Genomic DNA, 11,777 nt, shown 5'->3' with positions numbered 1-11,777 from the left:
TGTGTCCTGGTTCTGAGAATACAGCGATGTTGAGGATGTTGCAGGTTTTGGTGGCAGGGTTGCTCCTGCCAGAGCTGTTTTGCCTATGGCTGAGCAAGCTTGTTGGGATGTTAGGGATGCACAAGCTCATGCATTGAGTGTGTTATCCGTGAAGCGCACTATAACTCCTCACATTCGTTCAGCTAAATCTGCAAAACAGGCTTGGGATATCTGTCTGGTCTTTATGCAAGTCGCAATTAGGCTAAAATTGCATTGCACTGTAATGAGATGGAGTCGAAGATTATAAAATGAGGAAGCTGCAGGTGTAGTCATTTTTGACAGTGCGCTTGTGCAGACAGTTGTTGATGTGTTGCTAGTTTCTTACCAAACTTTTGCTAGTACTTGAGATTTATGACCCAAGGAAATCCTGACGTTGTCAAGTTAGATGCATTATGCACGTTGCTGCTGCAAGAGTCACTTTCAAGAAAGAACAGGGCTCAACAACGTGCATTTGAGCAGACTTTTATTGTCTCAAAGAAAAGGTGGTAGCAACAATGTAGCCACTTCTCATGGTTCTTAAGTGAGTGGCAAATCACCTGTTCCTAATGCTTCGGCTGGCAGCACCTTGTCTAGGAATTCTATTGAAAAGGGCAAAAAGAAGATGTGTTGCAATTATTGTAAAGCTAATGATCACTTGATCAAACTCTCACTAGGTTGTGGCAACCACTAACCTTAGTTGTTGGTTTCTTTCCCTTGATTTTATTTTATTTTTGGGACCTTCTTTTGGAAGTCACAAATGGCCGGACATTGTGTGGCAGTGTGAAACGGTCAATGGCGAGAGTTCACCGTAGCTCTGAAGGGCAGGCCGCCACGAGATGGTCGAGCCAGTTGGCACTGAAATCCGAGGAGAAAAGGGTGTCTAGGCTCTGTTCAAAGTCATTTAGACACTTATAAGTTGGTGGTACTAGGAAATTAACTCAAAAGAGGCAAAGTGGACTCTTGGTGGCTCCACACCATTTTGCCAGACTCGGCATGAAGAGGGGGCGGGGCGCCCAAACTGAGAGAAGAGGCTGAAATTTCTTCATTGTGAACTACTGTGTGAGTGAATAGTGGGTGCAGGTGTGTAGCACGATGATTTCGCTCTCGTGCATCTCTCTCCCCCTTTGAATACAGAATCGTGATGCCCGCTTGAGGGCTTTTCATCTGTATGTACAGTTGTGTGGGTTCGTGCATAATTGCCGAGGCAGGAGCCTCTTGCACAAATACTAGATTAGCTAATTGCTAGTTCCCCTCGGGTACAGGTGAATTCGGAGAGATTTCACGCGAGAAATTTGATTCAAAGAGCAAGTAGCCCTACAAGTGCGGGAGCTTGAGGGCTTGCTATGGATGGGACCGGCACGCGAAACGGAGCCTGAAACAGTAAACTACAGCTTGCTGTGTATTTTTGCAGGTTTAGGTTTTGACCCTAATTGATCCCTAATACCCCCAGGAGCTTCGGGGAAGTGATGGGATCGCTATATGGGTGGTCTGGTGCATCTTCGGGGCGAAAAACAGAGAATTCTGTATGTTGCAGATTCTCGCCAGGTTTGGGAAAGTGCTCGTATGCATCGGGGAAGTCACCTTTTGCATGGGGATTTTGTTTGTGAAGCCTTCTATTGCGGTTATGTTGCTGAAATCGGGCTAGAGTAGATCATTTTCAGCCCGGTAAAAGCCGGACAGCTCGCAGGAACTTGCAGGTTTGCGGCGAAGCCGCAGAGCATAGGAACTCGGAATTACACTATGGTTGACGGGAGAAAACGACGCCATGGAAGAGGGTTCCTCTTCACAGGACAAACAGGCTGTTCCTCCTCCAGTGTTTGAGCGTCGCGAGAGTTCATTGCCACCCATATCTATACCGTTAGTTGATTTGAATGCTCCACAAGGTCAAGGGTTTATGATTGGGCAACTAGACGAGTATCCGCTTAGGACACAATTGGTTGCTGCTGTTGTCACAAACTACTGACGTGGCATGACCAATAATAAGTTGTGCCAACTTATGGACAACTGCCGAGGGGCCAAAAGGGACAACTAGGCATCTATACTATAATAAAAGAGGGAGGGATTCCGTGCCCCCCCCCCCCCCCCGACGGCACATGGCAACACAAGCTTCATGCAGCAACTTGTAGGCGTGTGTGCCCTACGTGACGTGACACAGTAGACAGGCGGTCGCACAAGTGGACAACGAGACAACCTCGATTTTTGAGAGAGAGAGAGAGAGAGAGAGAGAGAGAGAGAGAGAGAGAGAGAGAGAGAGAGAGAGAGAGAGAGAGAGAGAGAGAGAGAGAGAGAGACTAGGGCCTGGACTTCGAATCCACGCATGCATGCACATACATTGCACAACCAAGCCAATTCAATGAGCGGCGGCAAATCCACCTGACCCTGTTTTGTGCTCATTGAGCGGTGGCAAATCCACTTACATGGATAGGTGCCTGGAAGAGCACGATAATGACCCGCAGAATAGAGACACCTGTGACCGGTCCATGGAGAGAGAGAGAGAGAGAGAGAGAGAGAGAGAGAGAGAGAGAGAGAGAGAGAGAGAGAGAGATGTTACGATATACATGTGGTAGTGATGTGTGTGTGAACACACTAGGACCGCCGGGGCTTTTTTTCCCTCTTTAGGAGGTTTTTTTCCCTGTGCATTGTATATACGCCCACCACTCTAGGGCTATCTATCTTTCCATTGCACACTAAGTAACACACTCTCTATTGTGTGCCTTGAACTTCCTTCGTCTTCTTCAAGCCGTGTGCATTTCTTTGCAACCCTAATTCCAACAATTGGTATCAGAGCAGGTTACGTCCTCCCGGGCTTAGTCGCCAGTTGCTCCAGTACACGCCTGCTAACTTTTTTCGATTACAGTGAGGTTTGGCGAGCGTTCCTAGGTCGACAAATATTTCGGGAGAGCTCGGAGAGTGTAGTCTGCTCAGATTTTTGATTCGGGATCGTTCGGCCTCCGTTTCTACTACAAGCAGGTCTGCACAGGTAATTTCGTCATTTTGTGCAGAATTTCTGTCAGTGCCGTTTTCTGCATAACAGGTGCCTTACAGTCTTCTACAGTTTGTGCTATATAGCACGTGTTGTTTCCGCTATGTTTGTCCTATTTTTGGGCAGTTTTCACATCAGGTGCAGCATTTACCATGGCTGCCAACAACACAGATGTCTTCAAGATGTTTGTTGCTGAGGACAGGTTGGATGGGGACAATTACCCTATGTGGGCTTATATGATGCAACACGTTCTTGTGTCAAAGGGCGTATGGAATATTGTGCAGGGCATTGATGTATGTCCTGGTTCTGAGGATGTAGGTGATGTTGAGGATGTTGTAGGTCTTGTTGCAAGGATTGCTGCTATTAGAGTTGTTTTTCCTACGGCAGAAAACGCTTGTTGGGATTTAAAGGATGCGCAGGCTTATGCATTGATTGCGTTGTTTGTGAAGCGCACCATTGTTCCTCACATTCGTTAAGCAAAATCTGCAAAACAGGCTTGGGATATTCTAGCAGGTCTTTATGCAAGCCGCAATGAGGCTAAAATTGCTTCATTGCGTAAAGAGTTGGAGTCGAAGATTATGCATGAGGTTGATGATATGGATACTTTTCTTGCTGGTGTCAAGGATATCAATGAGCAACTTATTTCTGCAGGTGAAGTCATTTCAGACAGTTCTCTTGTGGAGAGTGTTCTTGATGCCTTACTAGACTTTGGCTAGTACTTGGAGACTTATGACCCAAGGAAATCCAGAAGTTGTCAAGTTTGATGCATTATGCACATTGCTGTTGCAAGAGTTACTTTCCAGAAAAAACAGGACTAGATAGTGTGCATTTGAACCGGCTTTTATTGCTTCTCAAAGAAAGGGTGGTAACAGCAATGCAGCCACTTCTTATGGTTCTGCTGCGAGTGGCTAAACTTCTGTTCCCAATGCTTCTGCTGGCAGCACTTCGTCTGGCAATTCTGGTGATAAGGGCAAAAAGAAGATGCGTTGCCATTTTTGTAAAGCTAATGATTACTTGATCAAGCAGTGTCCTAAGTTGAAGGCAAAAGACGCTAAGAAGAAAGAGGGTGGTTTCACTGCAAATGCTGGTCCCACTACAAATGCAGCCATTGTTGAGTCTTCTGTGATGTTGATGTTGATGCAGAATGTGCTTCTAGTGCAGAGTGCACTTACAATCCTGCTGTCCATGATGCATGCATGTCAGTTGCTGCAGATTCACATGTGTGGTATTTCGATAGTGGTGCTACAAAGCACATTACCTCACATCGTGAATCGTTCACCTCTCTCGAGTCTGTCCCTCATGGGAATTCAATCACTTGTGCCAACAATGCCTCTTATCCGGTTCAGGGAGTTGGAAAGATTGTGCTTACTGCTGCTTATGGCAGTTCTTTCACACTTGTTGATGCACTTTATGTACCTGGGATCAAGAAGAATCTTTTGTTTGTATCTGCACTTGCTAGAGTTGGACTTGGTAGTCAAATTTGTGGATGACAGATGTACAGTTCACGATCCCAGTTTTGGTGATGAAATCGTTGCATCTGGGGTTTTGTTCCATGGGCTGTATAAGCTCACTTTGTGTGTCAGAAAAGTTACATAGGGACATTGCTATGTAACTTTGGACTTGAGGATTGCAAACCTATTGCTACTCCCATGGAAACAGGTTTGAAATTGATTCTTCAACCTGCACCTACTCTTGGGCACTGACGATGTTAGTAGGGATGTCATAGCTGTTGTCCAAGCTATGTATGATAAAGGTGATAATCTTATTCTTCCTGTTTGGACAAGCAGCGAAGTTGAGATCACATATTGTCAAGTTTGGTTCTTTGCTCTTCGTAGGTTTGTAGCAGTATTCATTTTTCGATTTCGTATTTAGCTTACCTGAGGACTTAAGAATGTGTTCCTTTAGAAGTTGTTGTGTGAAGTTTGATTTCTAGGATTAAGTTTTTAAGATGTCTTATACTTTTTTGCTTAAAGTCGAGTACTTGTTTTAAGCCAAGTAAGTTGCGTCAACTTATTTTACACATGCCTTTTCTAAAAACATTTTTAAGTTAATAATGTTTTGTTTTATCTAGTTTTGTTTCGTAACAAACTAAGTGATTTAGTTTGTTTTTTTGTTTGTTTTTGTTTTTCTTTTCTTTTCTTGTGTCCCTTGCTTTTATAGTTTTACGAGTGCTTTATTCCCTCTTATAATGAGTGAGTTCAGACTATTCTGAACTTATGAAGGTATATCAACATGATGCTGGTGATCCTGCTGATGTCACTCTTTACCAAACTGCTGTTGGCTGCCTCATTTATGTATGCAACACGAGGCCGGATATTCAGTTTGCCAAAAAGATAAAATGAAACTAGAAGTGCTATTGGCTAGAGAAAAAAAACAGAGAGAGAGAGAGAGAGAGAGAGAGAGAGAGAGAGAGAGAGAGAGAGAGAGAGAGAGAGAGAGAGAGAGAGAGAGAGAGAGAGAGCTCGACTCTGCACCAACCGAGAAAACACATTCACAGCGGCAACCAACTGTGTCTTGAACGCCATAGGAGAAAAATGAAAAGATACACAACATATTGAAGAGGCCAAAATGACCTATGAGATTGAACCATTAGGAACAAGTGAACTTGATACCACATTTTTGTGCAAAAAAATAAAAATGAAACTAGAAGTGCTACTAGCTGGAACACGTGCGCGCGCGCGCGCACACACACACACACACACACACAGAGAGAGAGAGAGAGAGAGAGAGAGAGAGAGAGAGAGAGAGAGAGAGAGAGAGAGAGAGAGAGAGAGAGAGAGAGAGAGAGAGAGAGAGAGAGATGAATTGAAATGTTATATGAAACGTTTTGTGGGTTTATATGAAATCTCTCATCAGTCGCTATCGGATCTCATCGACCTCCTCCATGGTCAGTACTCTGGTTGGGCGTCTTGCATGTCGAGCTAGAGTGATTTGTATCTTCTGTTGTAGCCTTCGTCGGTAGTGGGAGACCCCCCGAGGTCTTGGGCTTCTGGATCTGCCAAGCTCAGTGGCTCGGTCAAGCAGCGTACCTTTAGTATGAGTAGGCTTTGAGATTTGTTGTAATGATTGCTCCGTTGGCTCTCCTTTGGCTGGTGTAAAGAAATCTTTGATTCGTCTCTAAGACTGTCTTTCCCCTGATGTCCTCAACAAGCTCTCCCTAAGTCTGCGCAGCTCTAGCAGGAACAATCCGAGACACCTCTGATCCTTGTATCTCATGACTCTAGAAAAAGGTCCGAACCCTTCTCTGAATAGGCAGTGGAAGTGGTTGCGTATCTCATAGTATGCTGGGCAGTGACGTGTATTGCAGCTCTGTCTCTGGCTCTAAGTTACATAGGTGACATATCCTGGCCCCTGCCGGCACCCCTCAAAATCGGCCAATGTCGATTTGGAGCTGATTTGAGGATGTGCATATTTCTCCAATAGCGCATCTTATTCCGTGAGATAAGTGTGTATCCATGTATGCAAGCCTAGTCACAAAGACGTCCTCCGTGAGTTGGAGAAGATGCATTCTGTAGAATGCCATCTTCGTGTCCAACTCCTATGTCCGTTGTATCCATGTGCTCCTGTTATCTAGCTGCATCAGATCCTGATGTATGAGTCTGGTGATCTCTGTCCGTATGAGAGACAAGGAGGGTGCATCCAGGGAGTATTGAAGCGAAGGTAATCTATCCATGTTGAGACCATGCTGTTATCTGTCCATACCAACATTCTGAGAGAGAGAGAGAGAGAGAGAGAGAGAGAGAGAGAGAGAGAGAGAGAGAGAGAGAGTTATGTATATTAAAATTATGATATTATTTTTTGAAGAGGGACATGGTTCTCCATCACTCTGTGTCTTCCTATCTATGGTCTACATGAAGCGAGCTTCATTTCCAATAGTGTATAGCCCACGTGTCAATCTCCCCTCAATCCGGTAGGAGAGAGACAATCTGACACTTAGATGAAGCGTCAGGTCCAATGTCCCAAGTTATGGAATGGTGGAGTTGTGTAGCATGTAAACAAGCCACATGCACGAGGCGAGCTGGAGCCTGGAATTCAAATCGACGCGCGAGAGAGAGAGAGAGAGAGAGAGAGAGAGAGAGAGAGAGAGAAAAGGGGGGTGGGGGGTGGCAACTACTTCAACAAGCCCTTTGTCATCTGTGCTAACTATGAAAATAACTAATTTAGGTCATGAAAGGGAGAGGGACCCCCCCGGCCCCCCAGCCCCCCCTCCCCATCCCTCCTTGACATGTGGTGGAACGAGCTTCATCCGGCTGTGTGGACCTGCAGCTCCAACGAGACAAGGTCTGAGCGCCCGTAAGAGAAACAATGTTAGACTTTGTAAATAATTAATTTATTTACGAGAAAATAGTTATCTAATTAGTTGTGTGCACATCAGAATAGAACTAGCAGTTCTAGGGCCTCAAGTGCGCGGGCGGATATCAAGAGCTCCAATTTGGAAATGAGAAAACTGATTGTCCCTTAGAATGAATCTTGGAAATTTTTGAGCTAACTTGAGTTGTTTTGCAGATATGCGGTAATTGTGGATGATATACTTTCTTTTAAGAAGGGGGATGTCACAAACTGGTGATGTGTCTTGCCATTGAAGAACGGAGCCAACGTGCAGATCCCGGCCAAGGGGCGTAAACCCTAAGAAGAAGCCGCAGCAGAAGAAGAAAAAGTCCTACCAACTTATGGGACCCCGTCCAATGGGCCCATGGGACCTAAAGGCATGAAAACTAAAGCGGGACCAACACACACAAAGCGTAGAAGATGATGGCGTGGCAGCTGTACGGATAACCCGCAAAACGCGCTGACATGCTGACATGCCACCTGTACAGATTTCCGCGTTTTACGTTGATGACTTGGCAGTTGTATGGATTTTCGTAATTTCCGCTGATAGCTTTTCACACCAGTTTTTGGAACCGTACCGTTTAAGTTTGAAGCTTTTCATGTAACTGCTTTTCATAGGTCCATGGGCCTTTAAATTTGTGCCATGGACTCATTTCTCTAGACGTCTCAGTGGGAAGGTGCAGAGGATGGAGTATTGGCGATGTGTTGATTGCAAGCAATATAAAGAAATACCGAAAGGGGCGCCAAGGTTTGGGGCCAATGCTCTCTTGGGATGGGACTCTACCACTCCCCATCTTGTGTGTCGTGCATCTCTTTTAGTTCAATTGTTATTTGAAGTACTTAAAGTTGTTCAATTTGTTCTTTTCCATTGGCACGTGGTGCCCGTCCCGTGACAGCTTTAGTCATTTTCAAGTTTCTATATGCTTTGACTTCATACTGACTCCTGTCGTGGACAAATGTAAATGATCTTTTCTCATTTTTGTTTTCATACTACAACTAAAGTGCATGCATGATGGGCAGGACTTTTAACTGGTTTGGTGGTAGATTCTGGTGATGGAGTTACTCATGTGGTGAGTCTTTCCTTTTCAGTAGTACTTGCCAATTTTTTTTTTGTGTGCTTCAGCATTTGAATTGGGGAATCTTAAATGTTGGTGACAAAGTTCAGCCCACAAGGTAGCAACTCAAATAATCCCTTCCTAGTGTCCTCACATTACTTCTTTATGTTTATTCCTATGGTCACGTTCTCCCGTGACTACAGGTAGAACTCCCAATATATGTAGTCTATTCATAAGTTGTGCATGTCAAAAGCCTTGCAAAAGTCCTCACAAGAAAAACTAAATCCGCTTCCCATAGGCTCTATCCTCCGCTTTAAGCTCAAAGAAATGATCCAATGCTGAAGACATTGCTCAGAGCCTGCCTGTCCCAGAGCTCGGATACTATTTGTCATGATCCATGGACTAAACTCATGCTAATGAAGGAAAGCCAACCATGATAGCAGGATTATTGCTGGACTTTGTGTGACTCAAGTTTTGAGATAGGCACAACAGTGTTACTAACTCCAAGTGGGCAGACAGTCTTCACATACAACCACAAGGATCATATGCAGCAATAAGGAAGCTAGCTCCCACATATATCAAGTGCTCTAGCTGGAGCCTTCTCTGTTTCATTTTGTCTACCACCATCTAGGGCCTTTTTATTTTATTTTGTGTATCACCTCACATGTCTTGCTGAAACCGGCCCGTAGGGCGGTAGACGTAGGCTTTCACCCCAAACCTTACTTTAGACTTTAGGACACAGAGAAACTTTGCAACTAAAAACCTGGCGCCAGTCTTTGGGCCCAACATGTGTTGGCGTCTACTTGGTAGTGCTCTAGCTTCCAAGCCGTGTGTGTTTGACGTGTCAATTCCCGTTACCCTTTCGGTAACTCTTTTATTGTATTCAAAGAGGGAATAAAACTGTGATTTCTTGCGAGCTGTCCCTCATAATCCGGGATGAAAATGACCCGCTCTGGCCCGATTTTGGCAGCATAACTGTACTAGGATGCTTCATAGACAATATCCCCACGCAAAAAAGTGACTTTCCTCACGCATACGGACACTTTGCAAAACCTGGCGAGAATCTGCAGCATTTGAATTCTCTGTTTTTTGCCTTGAAAATGCGCCAGATCATTCACACAGCGGTCCTCTCGCGTCCACGGACCTCGTGGGGGTATTAGGGACCGTTTAGGATCGAAACCCTAAACCTGCAAGAATACACAGCAGGTTGTATTTCTCTGTTTTGGGCACCGTTTCCCGAGTCGGTTGCATCCGTAGCAAGTCCTCAAGCTCCCGCACCTGTAGGGCTACTTGCCTTTGAATCGGACGAGATTTCTGGCGTGAAATCTCTCCGAATTCACCTGTATGTGCGGGGGATTAGCAACTAGCTAATCTAGTTCTGTGCAAGAGGCTCTTGCCTCGGCAATCACGCATGAACCCACACGACTATACATACAGATGAAAAGCCCTCGAGCGGGGCATGACATTTCTGTATTCAAAGGGGGAGAGAGGTGCACGAGAGCGGATTCATCGCGCTACATAAAGCAAGGGAGAAGGAAAGCTTTCCATTAAAGCTGTGAAACTTGCACCCACTACTCACCCACACACTATAGTTCACTTAATGAGTGAAAATCAGCCTCCTCTCTTGATTTGCGCGCCCCCACTTCATGCTGGCTTGGCATGTTTGCTCAGGAGCGGCCATGTGCCCACTTAGCCTCTTGTGAGTTAATTCCTAGTACCCACCGACTTATAAGTGTAACGAGGGGGCCTAAATGACTTCGAACTGAGCCGAGACACCCTTTTATTGCTCGGATTCGAGTGCCGGTCGGCCCGACCAACTCGTGGCGACAAGGCCTTCCCGTCTGCGAGTGAAACTCTCGGCCATCGGCCATTTCACACTGGCCATACAATGTTCGGCCATTTGTGACTTCAAAAAGAGGGTCCTAAAAATTAAATAAAAATCATCGGAAAGAAACCAACAACTAAGGTTAGCATTTGCCACGTCCTCGTGACATACCCCCCTCTTGAAATCGCAAACGTGCTCGATTGCATGCCATATATACATGCCATTGATGATCTTGTGTTGTTAGAACTTAGCACGCTTTTATCATCGCATGTACCCGCTAGAAAGGTCATTACACATAGATACAAATGACTTAATGAGTCCAGAAGCTTTTGAGTTTGAAGGCTTTTCGTGTAAACTGCTTTTGGGGACTAGGGCCTTTAAATACGAGGCGATGGGCACATTCTGGGACATGCTTCCTGGAGAAGGTGCAGAGTCTGGAGTACCGACTTGTACTAAGTTGATGCAATATAAAGAAATAACGAAAGGGGCGCCAAGGTTTGGGGCCAATACTCTCTGGGTGGAATTCCGCCACTCCGTGTGGCGTGTCGTCTCTCTCTCTCTCTCTCTCTCTCAGTTCAGTTGTTATTGAAGTGCTCAAAGTCTGTTCAGTCTGTTCTTTTCTATTGCCACGTGGTGCCTGTCTTGTGACTGTGGTATCAGAGAATCAAGCGTGTGCTTTTCTTAAAGCATACCGGTCCTACCAAAGAGCAGACAGAGCAAACCGGCGCTTCCAAAAGTCCATTGGAAACTGGAATTTTATTTGAAGTATCCTCGGGTAGCGACCCCAGACTTATTAGCCACTCCCACCCTTCATACATCGCGCATCGGGCGCGCTCCCGTCTTCACTGCTCATGTCTTACAGGGCATAAGCCAAATAGATCACTTGCAAGAGAAGGATCCAAGATTTGTTTCGAGTCACTGTTTTTCTCAAAAGCAGTGCCATGCAGACGTTGATGTCTATAGCTACCAAGCAGTTGGGGTATCCTGAAATGCTTGCCATGGAAACCCTAGCAGATTATAAGTTGAAATTTCTCAACATCCCTGAGTAGATGTCTCTTCTGGAGCTGATAACCTTGGAGGTCAAGTGCGATTGTTATCTTGGGACTACCATCGCCGCCAAAGAAACACTGTCTGTCCAAGAGTTGATGGATGATACTATGGCTGGCTACGACCTTATGGAAGGAATCTAACCCTAATTTTTGGTGCAGGTTACAGGATGGAAAGTCAATCGACTTTTTGAGCTCAAGTGATGTTGAGATTGTTTTTTTAAGTTTGAGAACTTGTTGTGATCGTGTTTGAAATTTGTTTGAAATGGATGGTATCTAATTTAAATCTATCTTGGCGCCGATTTGAATTGTCTGACTCTGGTTTTAATACTGTTTACAATGATTGGCGATTTTCACTCCCGGATGGAGTAGTGAGAAACAATGTTTGAGAATGCTTGTTCATACTCATGGCCTGGACCCTTGTGGTTATTTGCGGGGGGAGTATTGAATGATTGAAAAGTGTTGTTTTTACTCATGACTGGACTTGGACGATTATTTATGGGGGAAGTATTAAGAAGTCT

General features: G+C 45.1%; 1 protein-coding gene across 2 annotated transcripts in view; it reads left to right on the top strand.

The window, feature by feature from the left end:
- Positions 1-11,777, top strand: part of ARP2 (actin related protein 2) — a 184,693-nt gene that overhangs the window by 119,642 nt on the left and 53,274 nt on the right. For both annotated transcript variants that reach the window (XM_086487662.1, XM_086487660.1), the window contains one exon: positions 8,351-8,400. In XM_086487662.1, coding sequence (XP_086343788.1) covers positions 8,351-8,400 — 50 coding nt within the window. The remainder of the gene's footprint in view (positions 1-8,350; positions 8,401-11,777) is intronic.

This window comes from Adiantum capillus-veneris, chromosome 17 (assembly GCF_014529385.1).
Source record: "Adiantum capillus-veneris isolate H3 chromosome 17, ASM1452938v2, whole genome shotgun sequence".
Lineage (NCBI taxonomy): Eukaryota > Viridiplantae > Streptophyta > Polypodiopsida > Polypodiales > Pteridaceae > Adiantum > Adiantum capillus-veneris.
The sequence above is the reverse complement of the archived record's forward strand: the minus strand, read 5'-3'. Positions and strand labels throughout refer to the sequence as shown.